General features: G+C 41.6%; 1 protein-coding gene across 2 annotated transcripts; it reads right to left on the reverse strand.

Annotated features, from left to right (window-relative positions):
• Positions 1-27,580, reverse strand: GOSR1 (golgi SNAP receptor complex member 1). 2 transcript variants are annotated; one of them, XM_032129906.1, is made up of 9 exons: positions 27,518-27,580; positions 27,060-27,168; positions 25,346-25,433; positions 25,040-25,147; positions 23,863-23,954; positions 23,639-23,713; positions 9,512-9,541; positions 3,801-3,883; positions 1-2,555 (listed from the first exon to the last, which is right to left on the reverse strand). In XM_032129906.1, exons 1-9 carry the CDS (start codon positions 27,546-27,548, stop codon positions 2,431-2,433), a joined length of 741 nt encoding a protein of 246 aa, XP_031985797.1. In that variant the 5' UTR covers positions 27,549-27,580; the 3' UTR covers positions 1-2,430. The 2 variants fall into 2 exon arrangements, with proteins under 2 accessions (XP_031985797.1, XP_031985796.1); XM_032129905.1 differs by having other exon boundaries at positions 27,054-27,168.
• Between the last annotated feature and the right edge of the window lie 337 nt (positions 27,581-27,917).

Raw genomic sequence — 27,917 nt, forward strand, 5'->3', positions numbered from 1 at the left:
TTTAGCAACAGGAGACACACAAACCTGTATTTTGGGATTTGAGGCAGAATACTACAATCCATTGTGTTCATTTTCCAGTCCATTGTTCTGACCACAGCTCCAGGTTGTTGGAGATGAGTTATGAGGCCAATTCTCCTGATTTTGGAAGCCTTTCCCTGGGCCAGATGCAAGCACACCCCTCCAGGGAGCACAGCACAACACTCACCCTGCCAAATGATGATGAAGGGAAAACTACAAAGATTATTAACTGTATTTTTCAACACAAAACTGACTCAAAACCAGCACAAACAAAAACCATGGAGGGGCTGCCAACACCGAAACCATTTCCAGTAAAGCTTTATCAGAGATAATTCAGCATATTTCCATTATTTTATACTAAAATAGATCAGTTCCTCCATAACATTTTCATAACATGAAAAATCAATTATGTTTACATATTTATTATAATCTATATTTTTTCCATAGCAGCTTTTTCACAATAAGATTAAATATATGCACCAAATAATCAGTTAAGTCCAATAAAAAGACTTGTTATAAGATTAAATAAATGAATTTATTTATGGTACTGTAGATCTTATATTGCCAACTATAGAGCAACCAAATCCTACAAATCCTAAACAGATGCACAAGTGCTGATCAGGGTCCCTTAGGGTGGAGGAGGAATCAAAGAAAAGGCAACAGGGAGAAGAAGTTTGATCTCCCAACACACAGATCCATTAATAACCCTCCTTTATCCATCAAGCTTTTTCATAAGCCCCCTTAATAAACACTTCATCTCCAAATGGGAACGTTCCCAAATCAACCAAATAATCACCCTTTATTTAAAATACAAGCCCCACAGTTTTACATGTATTAATTCCAAATGCTTCCAAATCCCAATGGCAGGATGGCTGATTAGAAGCCTTTGTCGACTTTTTAACACAGGGTTATTAAGTCTGCATTCTTGCCTTTAAATCCAGACATTTGGGTGTAACAGTGTGGGTTTGCACACTACACAGGCACAAGTCTCTACTCCCTCCAACTCATAGACACTATAAAATGAAGTAAAAACTTGTGCCCGTCCCACTGGACTCTGTTCCAGAGGAGAACCTGGGGACTGTGTGACCTTTGTGGGTGATGGAATACATGGAATCTGTTAGGAGCACTGAAAGGGGATTGTGAAAAGAGTTAATCAAGTTCTTAGAAAGGTATTTCAGTGCCAAGGCTTGAATTTATTGGGTTATGATATGACAGATGGAAAAGTGCTGTTGAAAGAGCAGAAAATCCGTAATCTGGGAAGCTGCAGTATCAAAGCCACTGCAGATGTCAGCTTTATTTAGAGACAAACATAACAGTGTTCTTTTTGCTTGTCTGGACCAAAAAAAGGTGTTTTTTTCCCCCCAGATAATGGTAAATAATACTTGTTTCACTATTCATACATTCAGCTCTTTGCTAGGAGGAGTTATGTCCAAAACCTTTGCTCACAGACACCTTTGCCTCAGCTATAACCATCATCATTTTCATTTCTAATGGACAGTTTAGATCATATCCTTCTTACTGCACTATCAGAATAACTTTACCTAAACTACAGTATAGACTCTGTAAACTGCTTATCGTGTCTTTATAAAGATCTTTATGATGCCAGGCAAAATCAAAGTATTTGCACCCAAAAGATTCCTTTAGGTGAACTCATGTTTGGTCACTTTTCAGACGACTGAACACTTGAGTAAACAGCTGCTGGGACACCGTGCTCCCTTTTTACACAGAGGGACTTTTGTCAGTCCCTTTAAAGCCACAAGAAATCTTATGATCTCCCTCAGAGGGTACTTTATTCATATTCTGTGCAAAAAGTGAACAGAAAACCCCCCCCTTTTTTTTTTTCTGTTAACTTCGAGGACTTTGTGTGAAGCACGGTTTTCACAGCACAAATTATGCAGAAATAACTAGAATCTCAACCAGGAGTTAAAAAGAATTACAGAACATGTATTTAGTAGTAAAGCAACCTGAAGGCTTAAAGCTGCAATATTCATCTCTCAGGGTGAAACTCAGTACTGGGCTGGGATTAGAGGGAAAAGCCTTCCTACTGAGCTTCCACCCAAGCCAAACTTAATCCTTTCCCACTCCCCAGCACTCCTGAGCACTGGAACTGTTCCCCCAGTTCTGGTTAAACATCCCATGGGCACTCACCTTGCAGTGAGAAAGGGAATTAAAGACAAACAAATCCCACCAAATTTAACCCAAAGGAAGGTGAACGGCAGGGGAGGAGAAACACTGCAGCTTCAGCCCAAGCCCAGTGCCACAGTCTACCATCAGAAGCTCCAGACATCATGCTGACAGCCCCAGCCACGAGCAGGCTGTGGAAGTCTGACGCTTCCCCCACTCACTTTTCCTTGGCTGGGAGGAGGGAAGGTGGTGATGAGTTTTAGCAGAGTCCAGGGGGGGAAACATCCATCAATGGAAAGCGTACAGCAGCAGTAGGATGGTGCAGACGCCAATCACGCCGCCCAGAATGAGGGAATCCCGTCGTTTCCGGAGGTTGATCCTTTGGATCAGGCTGTTCACTGCTGGAAAACGGTCTTGGAGGGGTCTGAGTCAAGGTCATAGCAGCAAACAGGAATTCACTAAGCAGCCCCAAAGCCTGGATGGGGAAATGCCAACACTGCAACTACTCCCAAGCTGGGGAAGGCAGGAGCAGTAAAACCTGATGGATAGGGAGCAGGATTACAACTGCACTTCACTGCTTACAGACCAGCAGAGAAAAGGGAACAGCCCAGAGCTCACATTTACACAGAATTCACCACCTGATCACCCCAATTACCAGCATTTTAATCTCCAGTATGTGAGGCTTAGTTACTTTTACTAATTGTGTTTAAATGAGAATGAAAAAAAAATAAAAATGGGGCGGTTATATAAAACATCTGTGGAATTTCTTCAGTGGGATCCTGTTCCTGGTGAAGGAAAATGCCAACCAAAGGCATTTGAGTGAGAAAATCCTGCAGGTTGCATGACCCACACGCTGTGCAAGCTCTGTAAAATCATGACGGTGTAAATCTATCTTTTAATGTACAAAATACAACTGCCAACAAGACCATCCGCTTCAGAGCTTCATGTCTTTGGAATCAGGAATCTTTTCAAGGCCAAAGCTTATTGAATTTTTTTGGTTGCTCTTGCCAATTGGTAAGAACTGTAATGAAATTTCTGGGTTACCAAGATGCATCTTTCCAGATGTCACGTGTCTGATCAAACAGTGCTGACGTTGTCCATTGACAGAAGGGAAGGAATAAGTGGGAAAACCACAAACCTGCCTGACTTGACAACGTGGCACAATCTTTAGCCCTGAGACAGAAAATGCACGGCAACCAACTAGCCAAAATCTTAATTAACATCTACAAGAGGACAAACAAGAGGACACTCAGGCCCTGAATACTCTTAGCTGCAAACCACAGCAAGCACTGATGAACACCAAGCTTCAGCTTTTTTGAGAGCAAAAAGCAGGACCTGAAATGAAATTATACTCTACAAACACATACAGCAGGGAAGGCCATAAAATGCTGCTGCAGATCTCTACCTGAAAATCAAATTCCGTTCATTTTTATGCAGTGCCCAAATTTGACCAAAACCAGCTTATTCCCCATATTTCCCATTAAGATGCTTCAGTCAGCTTACCAGGTGAGACTGATAAAAACCTGGCCTGTTTGTCACTGATGACAGGACAGGTTCTACAGCCACTGACACTGCTGATCTCCCAAATGAGAGAGTGAAAAATTGTACCATAACTCTTCTTCTGCACCAGCAGCACCAATTTTTAGGAAAAAGGATACTTGCCAAGGTATTCATCTTGCTATGTATTGACTTCAACATCCCTCTCTGCGAAGTCATATTTTCTTTCGTTGCCATGGCAATGCTGGGGAAAGAAAGAGGATCAAGTTGTTGGTGCTAAGAATAATCCACAGCTCACACAAGAGGAGAACAAGCAGGCAACGCTTCTTCAGAGGACAATGAATGGGGTGAAGCAACATGAATGAAACCACAATTTTTCCATTAATCTCTATCCTTCGCAGTTAAACGATTTCAGTTTTATGTAAGCTGTTAACAGTGGGAAACGCTGAGATTTCTTGAAACAGGCAGGGTTTGACTTTGCTCCTCCAGCCCCAATGAAAACTGGTATCACCCTATAAGCAACATAAGAATTATGCTCTTGTGGCTTAAGCTTTAAATTTAGAAGTTTGTTTCATCCCAAATGATGCTTCCATCACAGCACAGATAAAATCAGTTTCTGAGACCTGGTCCTAATTAAGAATATCCCCCATGGTATATAAGTTTTCATTTTCTTTGTTTCTTTGGACTAATGCATGTCCAAGCTGTATTTTTTTATACAAATATAAAGAATACAATACAGGCGAACATAAAACAGAATTTCCCACTTCAAATTCAGTATGTTTTGGAGGTCAGGAAAAAAGCAACTCTGCTCTTGAAAACAAAATATTAAATGGAGATTACAAAGAATTGCTCAGTTGACAAGTTTGGGCTCTGAAGACACAGTGCCTGAGAAAGAAAAGTATGGCAAATGCTGCTCTCCTTGCTGGCATGTGTTTCAAAAACACATAAAGCAGGACATAAATACAACAAGGCTGCATAATAACTCAGAAAAGTCACCTCTGCTGCTGTTGACTTCATCTACAGGAATAACAATGATTAAAACAAGTTCTTGGACAAGTTTGTGAGCCTTAAATATGGAGGGGAAATGTTCTGGAGGAGTAAAAGTTAAGTGGAACCATACAACAGATAAATACAAGAAAAGGAAACTAAAGCTGTCATTTCAGAGATAGGATAATGTGAAATGCTGCTTTTAAGTGATACAAACATACAATTTTTCAATACAGGTATTTTAATCCTCTAAAGTAAAAGGCAACAAACTCACAAAACCACTACAAGTTTGCTGTTAAGAAGAGAACTCAGGGAATTTTGAATTACTAAGAATCAAGTTAGAAAAAAAAAATTATTTTCTATCTGCACACAGAAAGGTTCAGTAACCTGCAGATTCCAATCTCCCTCCCCCACACTGACTTATGTCCAGATGAGGTTTTAATAGAGTGTCTCTCAAAGCACTCCTGAATTAAGCCCCATACTTCTATAAGATGCATCCAATGACTCATTAAAACATCCATTCATTTACAGAAGTGAAAACACAAGATGAGTGCCAATATATAAAGTGCTCCTGAGCCACCTCCAAAATGCCTCTAGAAATAATTATTCACAGAACACAAGGTTCCTGCTTTAACATCTGGGGAGTGAAACTGCCCATTTCATATAAAAAGGCAGGATGTAAAGGGTTAAGAGATTGAAACCACCTTCATTTCCTTTATCCAGTATTTTCAAGAATTTAGCTTGAAGGGCTGGGTTTTACTGGAGAACTCTGAAGGAAAAAAACTGGGTTAATTACCATTTTTAATATGATACGGTCTAGTAATGAAATGTAATTGTGATATTCATGAACAAGAGTTTAACTGGATTCCAGCTACTATTAAAAAATCAAAATTCAAGCAAAAAGCAATGTTGTTCATGTATAATTTGATTATTCAAACCTTGAGCTGGTTTAGATCTGTAAAGGAGATTATTAAATTTAAGAAGCAGAAGAAAACAGAGTTCCTGGGGACCAGTCCAGCACTTGATCTTGTATCTTGAGCACTGCAGCTTCCTCATATCCTTCATCAGATGGTTTTGGTTTCATTCCCATCCCTGACATATGTTCATTGACTTGCTGTTGCCATTGCCTCACTGACAAATGCATATTTTAAAAAATTAATCACATTCTTCCCATTCACAATATTGGCCCCATTTAGTCACTCCCCACCACAACCTCCCCACATCACCACGACCTGGTTCTGATGTCCTGGAACTCGTGCATGACGTTTACGATAAAAAGATGAAACGTTTCTTACTGGAATCGAGATGACCCCGATTTAACATTTCACTTGGAAACCAGCAGGAACTATGCTCAGTGCTGCACTGGCTGGAACTACCAGAGCTGGGTGTAAACCAAGTTTCTAAAACCAGATGGTATCTGGCCTGCTCTCTATATTTAATATTAAAGCCCTGCTCAAGTACAACGCTCAGCATTGCTGCACTACTGGAGAGATCTCTCCTAGCTAAGTCCAAGGTCACAGCCATAAAACACCCACGTATCTCTTCCCCAGATCAGCAGGAGTATCTCAAACTCCTGTGCTTGGAGTCGTATTTCCCTCAAAATTTCTCCCACATTCCAAGTTTGCCCTTGATTGTTCAGCAGTGCCGTGGGTATGGGAGCGGCCAAATTTCCCTCCAAAGCAAACCTAACTGCTATTTGTACTTAGTTTGCTGTTTTCACTGGCATAAAAACCTCAGGGTAATAAATACTTCCAGGCATTATCCCAGTTGGACAAGTCTAACAGCAGAGATACGCTTTTGAATGCTGCCTGACTTGGAAGCAAAGAGTTTTGACTGAAATGAATGTTTAAGCTGTTGCTATTTCACCCCGCACTGCAGCCACATCCATCCAATGTCACCGAGGGAAATGTACCAAAAAATCAGCTCCTGGCTTCACCCATTGAGACACATCAGTCAAATCTACACTGCTGGAGAACTAAAACAAAACTCTAAAGAAAGAAATTGTTTTATTAAAAATCAAATAATTCACGTATTAGTGGAACTTCTGCTTCATTTTGCATGCCATGAATCATACTTGCTCATTGAAATTCATTACAAGGTCTATGATTAAGGGAATGGACTCTGTGACTGTGCATAGAAATGAAAGCTCTAGGTTTAAATTGGTAAAAATTCTGATTACATCACTCATTCTTTGTTTGGAGATACACTTCTATATTTGTATCTCTAAATATACACATATGTGCGTGTACCAATGTATACCTACACACAGAACCCTGCAAATTACTTTAAAGAGTATTGTTTCTTTTGATAAAGCCTTGGATGAAAACAGAAGAAACATTTCCCCAGAACTGCAAGTGATTTTGCCTGGACACTCTGGCAGGGTGTTGTGAAATGAGAGAACTCTCAAAACGTAGCTCATGCCTTTCCATTCTGAAAAATCAACATTTAATGCAGCTGAGTTTTTCCCTTTTATTAAATCCTAATTGCTACCTAAAGAAATAGCCCGAATACATAAGGAGATGATTTTTTAAAAATTAAATCTATGGCTTTGGTCTGGCTTCAGTCCAATCTGTCAATACACAAACACTGACAGATCAGGCCTCAGAAACAGAGCTACAATAAAATCCTAAGAAACTTGTCACACAGTACAGGCAAAACTATAAAAAATATTCCAACTGAGCCAACATAAAAACACACGTTGTTGGAAAACAAGAAATAAATGGTTTGCTATTTTGGAGAAGTGATAATGTCTGAAAATGAAAACCTGAGAACTCCAAACATATTAAGCAAAATCTCTGCTTATATTTAAATCTGGCCAAGAGAAGTGAACGCTGTTCCAAAAGAACTGCAGTACAAAGTATCACATCCCACTCGCTTCTGGAGAGAAATATGCTGCAGTAAGAGCCCATGGCACGTAATTCATTTAAAAATTGATTAAAAGTTTAGTAATAACGACACATCTGGAGTGACAGCCCTGCTCACTGCTTTAGTTACTTAATCATTTCAGCTTAGGTGCCCATTTATTCCCTGGCACGGATGTTTGCTCCGTGGAGGACCATGCAGAGGAAGAGTCAGACTCCTCAGTTCTCTTCCTGACAGAAAATCAGAGCAAGGGGCTCACAATTAGTGGCTGTAGCTCGTTAACAAAAGCCTCTGCATGCACAAAAATATGCTTTCCAGTGTTTAGAATCATTACAAAGTAACAACCCCTAAGGAAATAAAAGTGTGAAGTGTGAAGGAAATAAAACGTGATTTCCTGACTTGCTTAATTAAAAAATGAGTAATGAACTGCAGCAGATGTAAACCTGGAAGACAGAGCAGTAGCCAGAATAAGCTAATTACATCTCAAGGAATCTGTCCTCAAACAGCTTCTCCTGCACAATTCCCTCTTTCATTTGGGTTACAATAGATAAAGCAATTGATCAGCTGGGTACACTTCCATCTGGTAAGTTCACTTTGAAGGCAGCAGGATTTACCATCAATTAATGTCACACCCAAACACTCACCATTACCGGGGACCACAAGAAAAAAGAGTTCAAGAAAAAATTCATCCTGGTTTCAACTGAGGCAGAATTTGACTCAGATAAAGATGGAATTATATTTCATACTCCATGTAGTTACTAAACCAGCCCTTTTTGTACCAAAAAACAGTAGAACATTTTTGGCAACAACTCAAGCAAGAATTTACTACAGATAACAAATGGTGCAAGGTTTGAGCTCTGAGCTCCTCTGATGACACAGAATCAAGAAGGCAGGCCAATGACATAATTACAAGTAATTACAAGTAATTTTGCAGGATATTAAGAGTAATAAATCACCATATGCTGTTTAATGCTCTCCTTACTTGGAATGGCAGCCAAGAAGAAATTTACCAAACACTGAGCATTTCTGAGATGGAAAAATAGGGCTACAAGCATGTAGGCAATAAAGGAGAGGTTTTCAGTGAGGAAAGGACTAGAACCCCTGGGCTAAGTCTGACAAATATTTCTGCTGTGGTGAAACTGTAGCCACATTTTCAGGTATTATTGCACTGACCACTTCTGGTTCATCACTGCACATTGATGTGGTTTAACATATTCTTGCTCCATGTTAATTATCCTGAGCCCACTTGTGTGTACTTAAGCCAGCCAGCACTAATGGACACAGCCTTGCTGCAACTCTAATTACCCTTCGTGCACTGTCTGAAAGCATATCTTGCTTTCTTTCTTTCTTCCTTTTTGTTTTAGTTTAGTTTTGTTTTAAAGCAATAATCTAAAATTTAAAACCATTAAATCAGGCATTATTATAATTTGAGTTACTGGTTTGCAAAAGGTTGGCTTGGGAAGGGCACAGATAATAAAAGTAATTTATGATGCTGTGGTTCTAAAATGCCTAAATTAGTAAGAGAAGGTACCACTCAAGTATTCAAACAATATAAAAACCCCAAAAGATAAATAAATATACAACAGCAATAACCTCTCAAGCAGTTGTGGTAAAAGCCCTTAGCTATATCAGCTGCACACTGGGTGCTGAATATTCTGAATACATTGAAAGATCATAGAAAATCAGGTTTTAGATGAGTGTCACTGTGAGAAGAAACATCTTGACTAGTGGAATAGCCCTCAACAGCTCAGCCTGAGATTCACCCTGCTCCAAAGGTGATTCATCTTTGAAGAGAAACCCAAATTTTTTAAGCTAGGGTGAATATAATATTTAAACAACATTTTATGTCAATATTGAACAGAAAAAAACCAAATCAAACCCACCAGCAATTCACAGTACTACTGCCAAGGAGCTGGAAACAATACAGTTATTGTATAAATATAGTGACTGATAGATTTAGACACAATTTAATGGAAAGGCTGATTGTGTGGAAAATAATGAAAATTTTTACATTCATCCCTACCTTATTGTTTCTTCTATCAGTCGATCTGAGCTGAAAGCCAAAAGAAAAAAAACCAAGTTAAAAACAGTAACAAGCACTAAGTACTACTTTAGATCACTAATCAATGATCCCCATCATCATATTAATAAATTTGCCCTTAGAATGGTTTATTTCTGGATGTTGTCACATTTTGCTACTACATAGGTTTGGTTTATATAGACTTTGGAGAAGATGCACTGGAGTATCCTCTGGAGCAGCATTTCCTAAGTGTAGCAGCTGCTCAGGAGAACACATAAAGCACTGAGAAGACAGAAAAGGGGAATTGGCACTGTGATTTATGGAGGACTGTTTGGAAAGGAGTATTGGAGAAAGGAGTACCTAATTTTACTGCTTTTTAATCCTGCCCACCCCTTCAAAAAAGTCATTAATGATTAAAAAGCTGAGACTTGGGTCCACCTCAGAACCATGCTCAGGGTTAGCTCCCCAAACCATGGTTTATGCTGGCAAATTCCTTCTGTGGCAACACCAGCTGGATGAGAACTGAACTTAGGAGAACACAACACACACCACGTGTCAGAGAAAGCCCTGGCTGACATGTGCCCCCTGCCCTCCCTGCCACACATCGATCCAGTTTCTGTGCAGCATCCCTGGGAAAAGGGCAGCCTAAAGCACAGCACCGGAGAGGACATTTCATTTAAAAACCGGACACGCACCATTAAGGGGAGTAACAAGATCCTCACAATACTGCAGCTACTTCTCCTTTTCTGTACTCAACTTTCACACAGGGTTTTAATCACTGCTTTGCAGCCAGCTGTGAAATGCCAGGAAAACATCTCTTGTTACAGCAATCAATATCTCCAACGTAACCCTGACATGGAACAGGTCACTTCAGCATTCCCACTTCCCATAGTGCGGCTGCATCCCTACAACTGCTCTGTTCACCCCCACAGATTCATACAAATTCTTGGAGAATAACTGCAAAAAAATGGAGTTTGCAGTTTGAGGAGGAAATCAACCTGACAGAAGAGTAGTTTTATGTTGTACTGGCTACTGCTTCCAGTATTAAATCAGAATTTATTGCTTCCACCGAACGGGCACGGCCATCTCCATCTTCCGCCCTCCTCATTCCAAGTGTTTTTGCCACTTGGGAAGGGAAGGTACCACCAGCCCCCGGCGCAGCACAGCTCTGCCTCTGACTCAGCCAGAGCTGCCTGATTTGGAACTTTTCTTCTTCCCACAGGAATTCTGGAGATCCCCCCACACCTCCAGCGGGAGGTGTGGCGAAGGAGCGCGCTGGGCAGCGAGCGCACGCGTGCGTAACCTGCTTGGGGAGGGGGAGAGGCAAACAGAATGACTTTATTTGCCTGTGAAGAGGAGTGAAAACACGAAGGTTGCTATTTCCTGGCTTGAAATATAGACACAGAACAGAGCACTAAAAATATTATGCTCAATTTTAAGCTGCCAGGGACTCAAGTGGGGCAGCAAACGGAGATACGCTCTTCAAGATTCACATCAGTTGTGAGCACCTTGGTTTAAGCAAATAGAACCAGTTTTATTCACTGTGTGGTGTTTATTACACTGGCACAGAAGAGGAAAACACCGTAGCTGTGTACACTGAATGATGTGAGCAGTCTCACAGCATCTCCCAATGTCCCCAAGGCAGGCAGAACAGAAAAGCAATGCATTGAAGATTTCTGTAATCACTGAGTCTCCAAGATACACAATCCAGCTGAGAATGTGCCTTTCATAGATAGTCTCTAACAGACAAGTGTGTTATGTGGGCAGGGCATAATAAGAATAAACTGCAAAACCATTAGAAAACAGCCTGAAAAGCAAGAGCAGTGCACAAGAATGAATCATTTTAGAAAAGGTTCAATTTTTTTTTTAAATTTGTATCAATGAAAAAGTATTAAAAACCCTGCTGGAAACAGGTTACACTTCAAAAAATTCTGTGGAAGGAAGCATTACTGGAACAGCCCTATTGAAAAACCTACCTTAAAAAAATCATTACCAGCTCTTTGTCCATTTAACTGATGAAATTATAGAATTTTTATGTTGATGAACTGAAGATGACAGAGAAGCTGAACACTTTTACAGACCTCAAATGAACTAGGATGTCCTCCAAGGCTTTTAGAGCACCAAAATTAGGCTTGCCAGTTTGCAGCAGAGATACTCACTGCTTTTTATGTTAGAGAAAGCTGTAGTTGGGCAGTTTTATTACTTAGTCATAAACACGAAAAGTTATTTAAAATCTTCAGATTACATTACACTGCATTATTTTTATATGTGTATGTATGTTTATACACACACAAAAATAAACTCTGGAGATGTGGCCACCTGTACAATGATGACAGAAGGTAATAAAAATATATAAACCAGTAATAACCAGTTCTGAGCACCAACACACACAGGCATGAGCTGCAAATGCCAACACAAGGCATCGATGTTTCTCAACTTATGTGGAGTCACCCCAAATATTTAAAAGGACGAGATGCAGGGGAATTTTCTTCAGAATGAAGATGTGTAGGTAAGGGCAGACTAAAGGAAGCACAGATTTATTAACACAACTTCCAGTGTGTTCTTCCCACCCCAAGAAGAACCAGCTCTTGAGAGGATTTGCAAACTCATCTCTCCTTGCAAGGTGAACAAACTCCACAGGAAAGGCCCATGACTTTCATTCCCTGACATTCTGATCAAGGCAGTCGGTGTGAGCAGGAACATTTCAGCGATTCTGATGTGCAGATTTGGATTGCTTGGCAAATACAGATTGTGAAGTTCACTCACAGTGACACCCAAACAGAAGCATCTGTTTCATTCATTTTACAGCTCATAATCATAAAAATAAGTCAGATTTAAGGAAGATCAAGAACACAAAGTACAACAGGGCCCAGAGACGCAAGGGAAGTTTGCAGATCTCTGACTATTAATAACCTGTTCTCCACAAATAGAAGCTGTTCTCACAATTAAAAATAATGTTCGTTTCAATCGTTTGCCAGAATAAAAAAGTAACATTGAACGAGGCAATTGTGCTTAACTTACACATTCAGAACACTACAAAAAGAGGCTCTTAAATCAAAATCTATTGACTTTGTTCTTCTGCTGTCCAAGCACAGACAACAGATCCAGTGGACATTTCCTCATGAATATCCAAGCAAAAGATGGTTCTGGGCATTATTAATCTGACTTGCCATCTGTTTCAATAAGCTCTGCATTTTCACCTGTCCAGACAGACAAAACCATTTAAAAATACTACAGGAAAGAAAGGCTGGAAGATGCTGAGGCAATCACCTCCTGCAAGGAATGGCACAAACCCAACAGCAGCAGCAGCCATGCATATGAAATAACCAGGCCCCCGTGCAACTGCTGTCTGCAGAAGATGCCACAGCTTGTCTTTTAAATATGCAGACAGGTAAATTAATCTGAAGGAGAAATTAAGTGAAATATGCCTCTAAGATAGAAAAGAGTCCTGCCCATCACATAAGGCTTTCACAACTAAAAGAAAGCGTTTTATGTTGTTTTTAAGGTAAATCTCTGTGTCTGTATTTAAACAAAATTCATTAATATAGATGAATACTTGGCTGAGGACTGGGTTTCTCCCATATCCACAGATTTTGCTGCTGATACCCAAACCAAGCACTCATCAGAGGAACAAGGCAGAACAGTAAAACTCATCTGCACACAACTCATCTCACAACACGCTTTAAAGCCTTCAGATGAAATTAAGGGCAATATTATCACCTAGAATAATTTAAAAGGAATAGGGACAGCCCTGTAGAATAAACTAATATAGCACCTGATATATTTTCTTCCTTTCGTAAAGAATAACTACAGAAATAATAATTTTTACTTTGTTCTTTCTCTAACTGCAAGATAAATCACTAAGTCTCTGCTCTCTCAAACTGCCTCCAATAAATCTTTCATATTTTCACAGTCTTGGATCACCAATGTGGTGATTGAAGCTCAGTGTGGAGCTTCCAGGAATGCAAATCCTGCAAAATATACTCTAATACAAATATACAGGTTATGATGAGGCAAATCTGACTTACACACTCAGTTATTTCCATCATTGTAATAACAGAATAATAATGAAAAAACCACTGTGCACAAAAAAACGCAGCTCCAACTCATTTTTTCTGCTTGCCATCAACATTCCTTATAATATTAAAAATTCATAAGATCATTAAGCTCTTTAAAAACTTAAGTAGAAGAATTTAAAGCAGAACACTTTTTCTTTTTGCCCTGTGATAACAACATATTCCAGATTTTATAAGGCTTGTCCCAAGTTTGATTCAATTTAGTTCCAAAGTGGCTAAAAAAGACAAAAACTGGTGTAGAAGTCTGTTCATTGACTAAGACCAATATATTTGACTATGAAGCACACATCTTCCACTTCCAGCATGAGAAAAGCTGGCTGGCCAAAAACAAAGACATGAGGCAGAATAGGCATTTTCAGGGATGAACAGTTTCCCCACAGAAACCACTCTGAAGGCAAAGAAAGGCTCAAATGCTGACCCAAACTGCTGCTCTCTTTTGTGGGTTTTCTTTGAGTGTTAATTCAAGCACAAATCTGGATGCTAAGGAAATGCAATTTTGTCACACTGTCTGTTGCAGAAGGCACCAATCAAACACAAAACCCAGCACAAACATGAGCATTCATCAATGTATACATTTGCTCAACATCATCACACCTACAAACTCTGAACACCTAAGTAAGCTTATTTCTGCAGATTACTGTATAGGGGAGTCTGATCTCAGAAACCACTTTCAATAAGAATGAGGAATAGTTGCAAAATTGGAGAAGAAAAAAGCACAATACCATGTTGCTTTTAATCAATGCAAGCAAGTTGTTAAATCTAGAATGAAAGGCAGTGGAACAGAATCCATTGCTCTAGGCAAGAGTAAACCAACACTGTCTGGTGCTGAATTTCTTTCCAGATGGAAAGAAACCGTACATGAGGAAAAGAAAATACACAGAAGGCATCCCTTTCACTGCAGGGAAGAATCTACCAAAGGATTTCCAGTAAAATAATCTGGTGAAACCTACTCCCTCCAACTGCAATCCTGGAACAAAATTCAGCTATAAATTCGACCTCTAGCTACATCATTAAGTAATACCTCAACAGCTCATCAATTCCAGCAACTTGGATTTTAGATACACTAAGAAAAGCACTTTGTTTGCAGCCAACACCTGTAAACACAACTACATGTGCAACATAACCAATAAAAAGATTAGTAGTTCTAACTCAGTTTAAAGGAGACAAACAAGTACCAAGGGATTTTCTCCCTTTGCAGGGAGATCTCTGAGAGCAGGGATCCACCTTCACAGGTCTGAGAACACCAACAGCTGTTTCTCCTGGATTTCCAAAGGGTATAGCCTGCACCTCCACTGAACTGCACAGAGTTGTCTGGGAATTATCAACAGAGTGGAAGAGGAGCTGGCCAAGAAAGCTCTTTGGCATGCAGACGACTGGGAAAGTGCCTGAGAGCCCCAGGAGGGTGAGCAGCAGCAATACTTCTTCCTTTAAAGCAAATCTATAAGGGAATAAGAGCCTTCTCAATAAGCTGCAGCATTCAGTTTACCCAAAGAACGAAGGTAAAAACTTAAAAAATGAGAACAGCTCCTACTGTCTACATGAAGTGCAGCAGCTGGTTGAGCACAAACCCAGTGCCAGGATGGCACCACATAATGAGGCCTCGATTAATGCTTGGGAAAGTTCCTGGAGAGATTGACCCTCCCATATAATTGCTCCATCTCACCCATAGGAACGAAGTGAAATGAACTGAGGAGGGCAGGCCTTACTGTAAGTCATTATCAGCAACCACAACTGTCAGAACAATTCCAGTAACTTCCTAATGGACTCTATCGGCATTTCCTCAAATTTTACATCTGCACGCACTGCCAGCAGTCAGTGGCACGGCTGCCTGAGTTATTCCCACTGGTTTAAAACGTGGAATTTAGGTGGGACCTTTTCCTAAAGGGAAAAACCCTCAAAACCAAGCAGCACAAGGCTCTGGTATCTGACACTGACCTGACTAAAACCGAGCTCTCCCAGGATAACCTGTCACGGCTGATTTGTTGGGCGCGCACAGACGTGAGATGCTCAGCTTACAACAAACACAAGCTGTTTGTAATCTGTGCTGTAACAAAATAGATTGTATCACTTTTCTAGCTCAGTGTTTTTTGACTACAGCTGGCAAAGCTAAAGAACTATTTCACTACTCACACACTCCTAAGTAACCGGGAGAACACAAGGGGGAATGTTTTCTAGAAGAGCCTGATAACATAAACAACTTCATAATTAATATCTTTTTAATTTCCAGTCGAGCTAACACAGAAATGAAGTGAGAAGCATCCCTAGGATGACAACCCCACTTTAATATAGTATGAAAACCTAAAACCCACACTGACAGACACGTGCTCTGCTCCCTAACTGCATTTTCACCTGCTGTGGTTTTGAGGGTTTTTTGGGAGAAGCTCTGTGGCTTTCATCAAGGATTTGGCCGAGGTACTTGATTTACAACTCTCTACCTGCCTGTTAATTAAGTTTCAGAAAATTATTCTTAAAGCTCCATAGTTAACTCTGCAACATAACAAACACTTGTGGTTCAAAATGTAAAGTGCACACTACATTTAAACCATGCACAAGCCAAATTCAGGATGCAATTCATTAATGGGTAAAGATCGCAGCATTCTTCTTCTGACCCAATTTCCCAGCGTTCTTAGGGCTTTTTATCTGGGACTGAACAAGATGCATTCTTCCAGAAGTGCAACCATACTTGATGTAAACAACTCTCTCAAGTGAGAGGAAAACACTCTGCATCCTTCAAATCACAACAGAACTAAGGTCCTTGAAAAGTTCTAAACAGAACTCTATTATTAGGCTAAAATAAGGATGCTTTAAGGGGAATTTGGATCTAGTTCTGCTTAGGATCGTGGATTTGATAGAACACGAAGATATCTGCACAGCAACCATTCAGCAGCCAAGAATGAGGAGAACCTAATTCTGATGCATTAGGAGAGGCAGAAATTAAATAAAACTCAAGAATGACATTTATGCAGTAGTGTGGTAACTTTCCAGAGATACACTCTGTATATGAGAAAATGGAAATAATCACTATTTAACATACCCATGCACATCAAATTGAGTTCAACAGCTTGTTTTTACTGGAGGATCCAATAGCAAATAATGAGCAAGCACTTCTGGCCCTAAAGAATAATGAAGTGCACAGCCACACTGACAAAAAAACGACATACTGCATTAGAATAATAAAAGTGATCCTCAGATTGCACAAAAGGAATTCTATAAAACTCCACAATTGTTGACTCTGTTGAAAAGCTGCACCTGCTTTTCAAAACCAACCCATGCAGGATGGATTTCAGCACTCATGAAAGCCCTAATTTCAATACAGACCTTGGAGGGGGGAAGCTGTCCTAGTTAAGAAACAGTGTTGAAAGGAAAGCTAAAAACAAATAAAACATGCATCACCGACTTGTTTATTTCTGAAAGGAGCAAGAAACTTCAGAAGAAACCACAGAGCCCTGAAGTTTGAAGTGTGGCTTTATATCCTTCCCGTCCCCCAATAAGAACAAAGTGCTGTTTCTAAGGGGAAGCCCAGAATCGAGAACCAGAGCAGACTTATTTCCCATGATACATTCAGGTAATCTTTCACTCTGTGAGGGTTTGCTCTTCAGCTTCTGCAGACATTCATAAAGACCTACAAGAGTTTCCATAGACACTTTCCCTGGGGTACATGGAATTCCATCCATAAACCTTCACTTTTTATAAAGGTGAAAAGCAAACAATGAGCTTGAAGCTCTTAATGCTCAATGTGTGGCTGCATCCTTTGTCACCCAGATAATTCAGTTTTGTACTGGAAGTTACAAAGGAAATTCCCAAATTAAGTTTTGTGCTGTCTGTGGTGGGTTTGATGCTTTTTTTTTCATTTGGTGTCCCCATCACTTTAGACATATTGAGGTATAAAAATGTCACAACAGTCATCAGTGTCAGGCAAATTATTGATTACAGTAGTGTTAAAGCAATCCAACTATCAGCAAAGCATGCAAATAAATAATATAATAAATAAAATTGAAACATAGAATCTTTGGTTTAGTGGTTTGGGGTAGGGTTTTTTTAAGTCCTAAACAGGAAGATTAAAAGAAATAGTTGATTTTACCTTAATGAAACTCCAGCTATTTTTAGAGGAAAAAACCTCTTAAATCCTGAATTGCTTGGCTGATTTTCATGATCTTTTATTAAGTTATTTATAAATAATAATAATAATAATACCCAAGAGAGCATCTTCCCTCATTGCCTGGAAGCTTTGAACCTCCCCAAATTCTCATTAAACTACTTCAATAACTTGCTCATACAGTCATATAATTATACACAGTGAAGCTCCTCCTTTTCCAGGAGACAGGAACGGTCTCCCTCTCTGAACAGTATTTACTATTAAAATAAGAAAACAGCAAATTATTCTCAGCCTGGTGCTGCAGTTGAGTATATGATGTGCCCAAGTGTCATATTCAGTCTGGGACTGTTACAGGAGAAGCTGATCCAGCCACTTCCAGAGTGGCCTTGCATCCCTCTGCCACGAGTCTTCAGGAGACAGAGGTTCTGCCAGCAGCCTTGGCAACCCCAGGCAGAGATAAGGCTAAAGGAAAGAATCACTGATGCAATCAAAAAAATTCTGCAGCAATAGGAGACAGAGCAGAAAGACAGACTAGAATTGTATTTTGAAACAGGATTACAGGAGAAGCTGTTGTGCATCCTTAAGTGAGCCTTTGCAACACCAAAAATCCTCCTTTGCTCAAATCCCTTCTTTGAAAACCATTTTCTTTGTGCTGCTGCTCAGACAGAGCACACAGCCCTGCCCCAGAAGTCTGAGTTGCTCAGTGGTTAAGGCAGTAAGGTGATTACCACAGCCACCTTGGCACTGGCACACACTTTTAATGCAGCATTTCTCAAACTTCCTTATTCCAGAAACAAAGAAAACAAGCCAGTGGTGTTTGGGAAAACAGTGGCACACCGTTGCCAGAGCTCTTGCAATTAATGGCCAGCAGAGAGACCCAGATTCCCCAATCCCTCCTCGCACTGTAACTTCCACTTCAATGGGCTAAGTGCTGCAGCCCTTCGCCAGCACTGCACAGAAGGTCTGCACCCAAAGAGCACCAGAACCAGTGCAAACCCTCCAAACCAGGCCCATGGAGGGCTCCTCTGTCCTCCCAGGGCAGAGCTGTTTGGGTTTTTTTCATAACTGCTACAGAGCAAAGAAGATTATTCATTCCCAAGTGCTGCTTCAGTTAAAATCTGCATTCAAATTAAGAGAATGGAACCACAAGAACGCCGCATTCTGCTCTGACGTGAACAAAAAATAAGTTTAATTAAGAGGTAAGTTTGGTAATTAAAAAAATTTAAAAAAAAAAAAGCCCTTACGGGGCCTGACTAAAGTGGAGCTCAGCAGTTCTGAAGCTGCAGAGCAGGCAGGCCAGCAGGAACCCAGGGAAGAGGCTCATCACATTCCTCCCTCTCTGCTGCTTCCCCAGCCACCTTGGGATGGAAAAAGGAATTGGTGAATTAGCTGTTTTTTCCTGCATCCTCTGTTTCCAAGAGAAGATGAAGAAGATGTAGTGGTGAATTGTGTGTCAGCTGGAGCAGTTGCTGCCCAGGCATCTGTGGGTCCTCCCCTGCAACTGGAGGTGATGGGAAGGGAGGCAACAACAGTTCTCTGGTCTTAATCCAACACTGAAGTTCCACTGAAATCCACAGGAACCTGAGCAGCAACAGCACAGTGAGTGGAAATCAGGGCATGCAGAATAGAGAACAGGAACAACAAAAGAAAAAAGAAGTTCTATTAAGGTAGAAAACTGGCAGCTTTTTCCCAAAAGATCAAGTCACCTATAATCAAAAACCCTGCAAGGCGTCTCTGCATATTGTTGAGCTGATTTCTCTCTGCAAATCAGTGCTGAAGTGAAAATTTGTAAGGAAAGACAAAATTTAGAGGAAAACCAGTCCGTAAGTCACTCCCTCTGTTAAGATCTTCCCCATATCACCAACAAAGTTTGGAAGCAGTTTTCCTGGCGATTATTCTCGACTGAATGTGCCCCTTTCTGCCCAAACAACAGCAGGAAATCTGAAATAGTTCTGCTGATAACAAAATGCCATAACGAAAGTAATGAAAGTATTTAGTACTCCAGAGTACTTCACATACGTGAAGTACTGCACAAACATTAGTTTCTCCTCATCATCTCAGGTATGTATTATTAATTAGCACCATTACACAACTGCTGCAGGTTCCCATTATTTCTTTTGCTCACTTCTCTGATTCCTCTTTTCTCTTTCCCATGCAGCACACGTCCCTCTGATTTGTTTGCTCTCCTCTTTTTCCTCCTTCCAAAAAAGTTTCTTACCCACCTACTCTGGCACCCTGACCCTCTCTGTGCCAGTTTGAAACACTTTAAGACACACAGGGGTGTCTGAACACCTGCAGCAGGTTCATCTCATCTACCTGCATCACTCACACACGAGACTTCAACTAAGAGGACCTTTTTTTTTTTAAATTTTTACTGGATAGATTCACAGGCTGCATAGCAACACTCAGCAGAAACATGCAGTCACCTGACAATTAAAAACACAGCTAATGATATCTGCACCATACAGGCACCTGCTTCACCACCAGCCACTTCTTTTAGAAAGGGAAAAATGACTAATTTTTGAGTGCTGGAACTGAGTAATAAAGTAATAATCACAATGACAGAATTGGTGTGTTTTCACCTAGTTTTACAAGGAATTCATCATAAGTAATAACATCTTTCACTGCAATCTAAACTTCTGAAGACTTCACCAATTTTTACACGAACTCATCAGTATCACCTGGTATCACTCACCTACAACACAAGGGAAATTTTTACTCACATGCACACACAATATTGCAAATTTAATCAAGCACATTAGTTCCTTCTTTGCTGACTTAGACTATAACTCATCAATAACTGCAGAATTTCTCAGGGCAGACTCTAAGTTGACAGAATCGTTTCCTCTGAGGCAGCACTTTTCAGAGCAGTTTTTAAAATGCTAGGCTAGATCTATTCATCAAAATTGTTTTCTTTAGATGGAAAACAGCATTAGAAGAAAAAGGATGACTTGTCTGGACCCCTGGCCAAAAGCACACAGAGAAGATGAAATACCTTTAGGGAATGGCACAGACCCAAGAAAACAAGATTTCAAAAATGAACAGCAAACATGACCACTCTAGATTCGGTGTTTCTATCTGCATCTGACATGCCAAAAAATCTGAGGTATTAGGTAAAAATATTAACAGGCCATCAGTAATCAACAAGATCAACCCGCCAACCTTATTTTAATTAACAGGGGTTAATATTTTCTTTAAAAAAATTTATTTCTCCAGCGGTTGGTAAAGCTGTTTTTGAATTCCCTGGGTAGAACTTCAACAGGAAACTGAGTGACTTGGAAACTTCTATCCACAGCCAGAAGAACTTCTAGACAAATCTCCTTTCCCAACAATGAGCTGATTTATAAAATGGACTGAGCAGCAGTGAAGCTTTCAAAGGTAGAAGAACACGACGTGTTTTGTCTCACCCTCCCCGGTGTGGGCTGCGGCGGCGCGGGGCCCCCTGTGCCCCCTGTGCCCCCTGCCCAAAGGCTGCCCCGGCTCCATCGGGATCCCAAGGTGGAAATCCCTGCTCCTGCCAGCAGCACTGACACAGCAGCCAGCCCCACCCTGGGAAAGAGAGGCCAAATGGATCCAGGATCCTCATGGCTTAATGGAAAGCCAGGCATAGCCAGGGTTTGCACAGCGCTTTTCGTCATTCGCTGCGTGCCTAATGTGTGTTGGAACCTTTTATTCATCAGCATCTTGTACTCACAGATTTTTCATTTCTTCTCCTCTTTTAGGATTACCTACATATATAACATTAAGAGGATCTTCTCTGTGGTGTTCACAATGTGACACAAAAATGAAAGAGGCAGATTTAGGCAAAAAAGCAGAGGAGCTTCCTGTCTCTCCTCTTCCTCCCCAGTGAGATACCCCACAAACAATCCGACCCTGCAGTTTTTTGAAGGGCATTCATGGGAAACACAGCCCAGAGAAAACCCCAGGTTGTGTTTATCCTGTCTCACGTGGCTGTGCATAAAGGAAAAGGCTGACAGAAGAGCCTGGCACTCTGCAGTGGGGCAGCAGTTCACACATTCTGTTATCAGATCATGCAATAAATATGTAATAGGTCAGAGTACTTAATATCAGAAATTAAACAGGGTCAAGACCAAGTGAATGCTCCAATATCAGGTATGAATACATAATTCCTGTGGTGTTATTACACTGCTTTGTAGAACGTAATAATACACTGTAAACTTTATGTTCCTGTGCCTGTTTTTCAAGCTCTCTTCATAGACTTCACTCCACTGAAAACATTTGGATTTTTACTCCCGTGTCTTTGTGTAAATATATTCATCATCTACTTCTGTCAATTAGTCTGGCACCAGGATTTATTGCACAACAAATATTCAGCATCATGACTCACACAAAGCTTGTCAGTTTATCCTAGGAGCATGTTTGGTGTAATTTGCCAGCTCCTGGTGATTTCTTGGGACCTTTTCTTAGCTTTTACGGCTTTTTGGCATGAATAGCTCATTAACTGCTTTCTCTGAAGACAAATATGTTGAAACTCTCTAATAATTTCCCTTGCCAGTATCTTTTTCTGAGCTTACTGATCCTCAATTCAAGAGTTTTGCAAGCTTTGATTTCTTGCCAATGTTGTCTTCTCCTTTACACTGGATTTCTTCACAGTCCTTACAGTTATCTCCACCTTGCAGAGCAGTCTATGATTGGTTTTGGCCCTGTTTACTAAAGATCCCCAACTCACACTTATTTATTGTTTTCCTCAGTGTTGCGGTGGGTTTATTTCAAGTCTTAGCAGTTTCAAATAATCACTCAGATGGTTTTAAACTATTTCTAAAACTGCCTTACTTTTATTTTTCATGCATTTTAATCCTATAAATATACTGCAGACTTTAGCATATTTAGAAGACCAAATAATCAATGCCTCAGTAAAGGTTGGGCTCAAATTCTGAAGACATCTGCCAGACAATGTTTACAAAATGCTGTAAGTTTTCCACTCTTAATTTCTGCAAACGTTTCAAAATAATGCACTCAGGGTAATATCAGTTTCTTAGAAGGGTATTTTACAATTCCAGAAACATTTGACCATTTTATTTTGAGATTATGCTTAACAGCAGTCATAATTAAAGCTTTAAATCAGCTAATTTCTAAGTTGTAAGATATTAAAGAAAACTGAGGATGAAGCAGTAGTAAGCCACACCTGAAAAAAAAAGAAGTTTTAATGTCCTGTAAAAGCTTTTTGTGCAGTTCTGGGTATAAGTTTAAATATAAGAAAGCCACAGGTAATTTTTTATTTGCTTGTTTTTTTAAATGCAAGCCTGCCCTCTCGTGTGAGCCTGAGGTTTAGCACAATTACAGGCACAGAGAGAGGCAGGAAGATCAGAGCTGCCTCCTGACTCTCTAAAAACCACAAACCCTTCAGATCTTTGCCCTCACCTGCGCTGTTTTTGCAGAACAAGGGCACACAAAGCAGCTACTCACAACTTAATGCCCTCTCTGCGACAGGAATAAGAACAAGGTGCCTTCTATTTTGCTTGTTATCTGGTAAACTAGAGTCAACTTGTAAATATTTAACTGCATAGGTAATTGTGGAATTAATCTCTTCCATTGCCTTTTGTCCACATTCAGTAGAGACAAAAGGAAAAAAGATTTTTCTTTGTCTGACTGGCAAAACAAAAAAGGAGAGGGAAACCCAGCCAAATCATGGGCGTTTCTGTTTCATTTCTTAAACTTTATCCCAGTCAGTGTGAAAGGCATCTATCTACTCCCTTGGGAAGAGGAGGAGGTCTGAGTCACAAGTGACTTGCAAAAGCTCCTGAAGACAACACAGAACTGTCACTGACAAGATCCTAAAGCCCAAATCATTGACACCACCATGACTATTATCTACCCCACACAGTTTGTGCTCAGCACAAGCCATAAATGTTTATCCAGCTGTATGAAATCCAGAATGTTTCACCTCCCAGAAAAGTCAGGCACCTCCAACACAAGTAAATAGGAAACAACACCTACTTCCGAAGGTGTTCGTGCTCCTTCAGGAACAGTTCTGTTCTTCTGTTGTTCACACCAGACCCGCTTTTATATGATCTAAAATCCAACAGAACAGAACCTTAATGAGAATTGTGAATCCAAGGAACTTCTTTTGCTTTATTCAGAGCACAGACACGTGAGCTATGCCAAGCATTCTCTCCCTCTGAGGACAGTCCCACACCTTTGCTGGGGCAAACACAACTTACTCGATATCTTTCCGTACTGATCCCAACAGATTCTCCCTTTCTCGTATTGCCAAGAAGTTTGCTTTGGTTTTGTGGAATTCATGTGTGTAATCCTGTAATAATAAACAGGTATCCCAAAATTAGGGTACTGAGGTTAACTGAACAACGTAATACACCCACAGGAGATGCAGCCACCTTTAAAATTGACAACTGCTCTCTAATACAAAGTGCAAGCTTACAAATTTAACAGCAAAAATGCTGGAAGTTAATGCAAAATATTCTTAAAACTCACTGCTCTTAGGGCATTTGCTAAATCTGATGGTTGCAGCTACAGCTGTAGAGGGAAATCCACTGTATTTCTTTCTTCCAGTTTCAGATATCCTCACCTTTCTGATGAATTAGTTTGTGTTGGAATTTCCCATCAGAAGCCCTAACAAAACCTACTTCTTTGGTGTGGTGAAGATGTTCTTGAGTTTATTCTGTTGTTACACCAGATTAAAATAAAGTCTTTTCTGAGCAGCGAAGATGACTTTTAAGTTGCAATTTTAAATTTTAAACCATTTCAGGCAACTGGTATTTCTCAAAACTCAATTTAATTGGCAGCTGGCATGCACCAAAACCATTGTAACCATTCATACAAATGCTATTGCTTTTCACACTGTGTATTGATTGCACAGATACCAGTCAGAAATCAGACTGTACATGACCAGCCAAACAAAATATGCATTTTAACATCACCATGTTATGACACGTAAACATCACCAGTCTGAAACATGGTTAATTTATAGCACTGACTGGTAGCTTTAACCATCACATTTCCTTCATCTCCCCTGAGAAGCTTAGAAGGTTTTACAATCGTGTTTTCTGAAGTGTGATGCTCCCTTGCATGTTGTTACGTGACAAACCACACAGATAAGGTAATTCATTACAGCCCTTTCCCCTCTTGCTATCTAAAATCCACCCACATAAGGCAGCACCCTTTCCTGTTCTTTCTTAGCTAAATTCTAGTCACCAATAAAACATAAAAAGCACAACTCAGAGTTCAGTGGGTGCCTGGAGAGAAGGAAAGCAAGATGGAATCAGTGGCATTCACACCTCCTGGTGAGACACTCCAGCAAGCTGTGATATCAGCATAGATAATAATAATTATTTTAACCAAAGAAAGAACATAAAGGCAGGGGGGAGGCCCGTTTGTTACCTGCAGGATGTCCCTGTGGCGCTGCAGCGTGTGCATCAGCGCCGCGTTCAGCGACGGCACGCCCGCACTGTTGGTGTACTCTGCCATCTTGTCATTTATCCCAGTCAGCTACAGCAAGGAAAAACACCCCAGAAAACGTGAAATGGCTTCTTCTTGCAAGAAAATGACAATGCACAAGCTAAAGGAGCCAGCTAGACATGCACACCTTGTCTAACACCCACACTCAGATTTCCTAATATCCATCACAGAAACCCGGACTGTGACATTGCCTAAATGCTGAAATAAACCCAAAGTAACTCGAGTTACCCTTCCCAGAAGTTGCTCAATCTCCACAGCCATGGTCTCAAACATTCTGTCCTGGCTTGATCCATTTAGTAGAGGAGTTGTGTCAGAGCTAAGGAGAAGAAGAGGAGCAGTCACTGAAAAGTTGCATCATTTCATGAATGCCAGAAATGAGGAAGCACCAATGACAGGGGTTGGAAAGCTCCACTATACCCAGGTTTGCTAGAGATGAAAAAAGCGCTGAAAAATTACATTTTCTTATTCTGTGTGCCTTTAACTCTTATCTAAATGCATGACACAGTATCACCTGCAGGAAATACAACCTTCTCCTTGGAAGAAATGCCTGCCACCACACACGTCTGGTACCAGCATCCTCCTCCCCCCAACTTTTAAGCTTGATTTATTTATTTACTGGCAGGAGGGAGCACTGCACTGTTAGCATGTTACTCCAGCAACATAATTACACCTCAGTAACACCGTGTTAGGACAACCCCCATGCCTATTAAGCAATCAGTGTCCCACAGAGCAACACAAACCACACCATTTACCACAATTAGTTTCACACACCTTCCCTATTTGCTAGTAAAGATAAACTGAAACCACAAGGAAAAGTCACATCTCAGACCAGCCTGCAGAACTGTGGCAGCTAACAGCCCTCAGAGACTACTCATGGCTCTGGTAATCTGCCTTGAGTAAGAGAAGTAAGTTTGGCACAGGACAGCAAAAATAACGAAAACAATTCGATTACATGGCAACTAGCAGCACAGAGGCAGACACAAAAGTGAAACTAGAGCTCTGATTCAAGTTCTGCTGAGGTGCTCTCAGGCTTCCAGAACTAGAGATTGAGGGAGGGGTTCAAAATTCAGTCATTAAATTAAATAAAAAAGAAAAGTATCAACACACATACCTACAGCAGCAACATTCACAACTGATACAGTTAACAAGCAAAGAAAAAGGTTGCAAATGGACAAAGAGTTTGGTAATTCCTGCTGTGGAACTGCAGGGAAGAGCTCACCTCTGGCTCACAAGATAGACTTGAAGAGTTTTAGCACATTAATTCTTCAGTCAAACATAAATGTGACCAAAGCAAACAGAAACTACCCATGTATATACACACAGACCATGTATATATACACACATCTAACAACACATGTGCAGCTCTCATTATTCTCATTGACATCGTCCCTGTCCATGGCCGAGGGATTGGAACGAGAAGATCTTTAAGGTCCCTTCCAACCCAAACCATTCTATGGTTCTGTGATTATTACTCACCTCAGGAGAAAGACAGGAAGAAAGAGCCACTCGTTTTGAAGAGGGCTTGTTCCTTGCACAGCTGCTCAGTGCTCCAGTTCCCTTAAAACTGGGATTACAAATAGCACACCAGCCCACCTGGGAGCTGTAACGCTAAATTCCCCTAATACCAAGTACCTGAAAACCTCCTGTTAGTTTAATAGAAGAAAAACTGGGAATTAAGCCCATGTAACGAGCATTAAAAAGCTCACTGATCCCACACAGAATGAAGTTTAAATCCAGTTTTCCCCAGTGACCTGTCACCCACAGCCCTCCGTGACTCACACACCAACATCACATCAAGAGCAACACCAGCAGCTGCAAGGAGCTTCCCAAGAAGCCAAGCGTTAAGAGCCACAGGTGGGACCAGCATTCAGCAAACGATAAAACCGCACCAAGCACCACAGGCAGCGTTTAAAACATAAAAGAAACGGGTTAGTACCTATACCTGTCGCGCCTTCCGTCTCGGGTGCTGCTGTAGCTGGTGCAGAGTTTGCTGAAGGAGACCAGCTTCAGGTCCAGCTCGTTCTCCAGCTGCCTCGCCTGCTTCCTGAGATCTGCACGGGGCAGGGGACAGTCACGGACCCGCACGGGGACCCCGCGCCTCCGGGGGTCCCGTTCTCACAGGAAGACAAACCCACAGGGAGGGGGGACCCTCACGGCTGGGGGAGCGCCCCACGCCCACAGGAGGGCGCGGCTGGACACCCGCAGCCCCGGGAGGGTCCGGCGGGGCCGCCCCGCCGCGGAGCTCAGCAGGCACCGGCGCCTCATGGCTGACGGGCCGGCACCACCCGCGCCCGCGGCCCCTCGGGAGAGAGCAGAGGAGCCCCAGCGGCGGTCCCGCCCTGCCGTGCCCGGGCCGTGCCCCGGGGGGACCCCGCGCCCGCCGCCCCCCGCCCCACTCGCCTTCCCAGTAGTTGCTGCTCCCCGCCGCCATCTTTGTTGTCCAACGTCAGCGCGGGCCGGGCGGGGCGGAGCGGCCGCGGGGAGCGGGGCAGGCCGGGACGGGCGGGCCTCCCGCGCCAGCGCCGCGCAGCGGCCGGGCGGGGAAGCGCCGGTGCCAGCCCCGAGCCCGGTCCCCATCCCAATCCCAATCCCGCTCCTCCAGCCCCGACCCCCATCCCCATCCCAATCCCGCTCCTCCAGCCCCGACCCCCATCCCAATCCCAATCCCGCTCCTCCAGCCCCGAGCCCCATCCCCATCCCAATCCCGCTCCTCCAGCCCCGAGCCCCATCCCCATCCCGCTCCCGCTCCTCCAGCCCCGACCCCCATCCCCATCCCAATCCCGCTCCTCCAGCGCCGATC

Source organism: Corvus moneduloides, chromosome 20, assembly GCF_009650955.1.
Source record: "Corvus moneduloides isolate bCorMon1 chromosome 20, bCorMon1.pri, whole genome shotgun sequence".
Taxonomy (NCBI): Eukaryota; Metazoa; Chordata; class Aves; order Passeriformes; family Corvidae; genus Corvus; species Corvus moneduloides.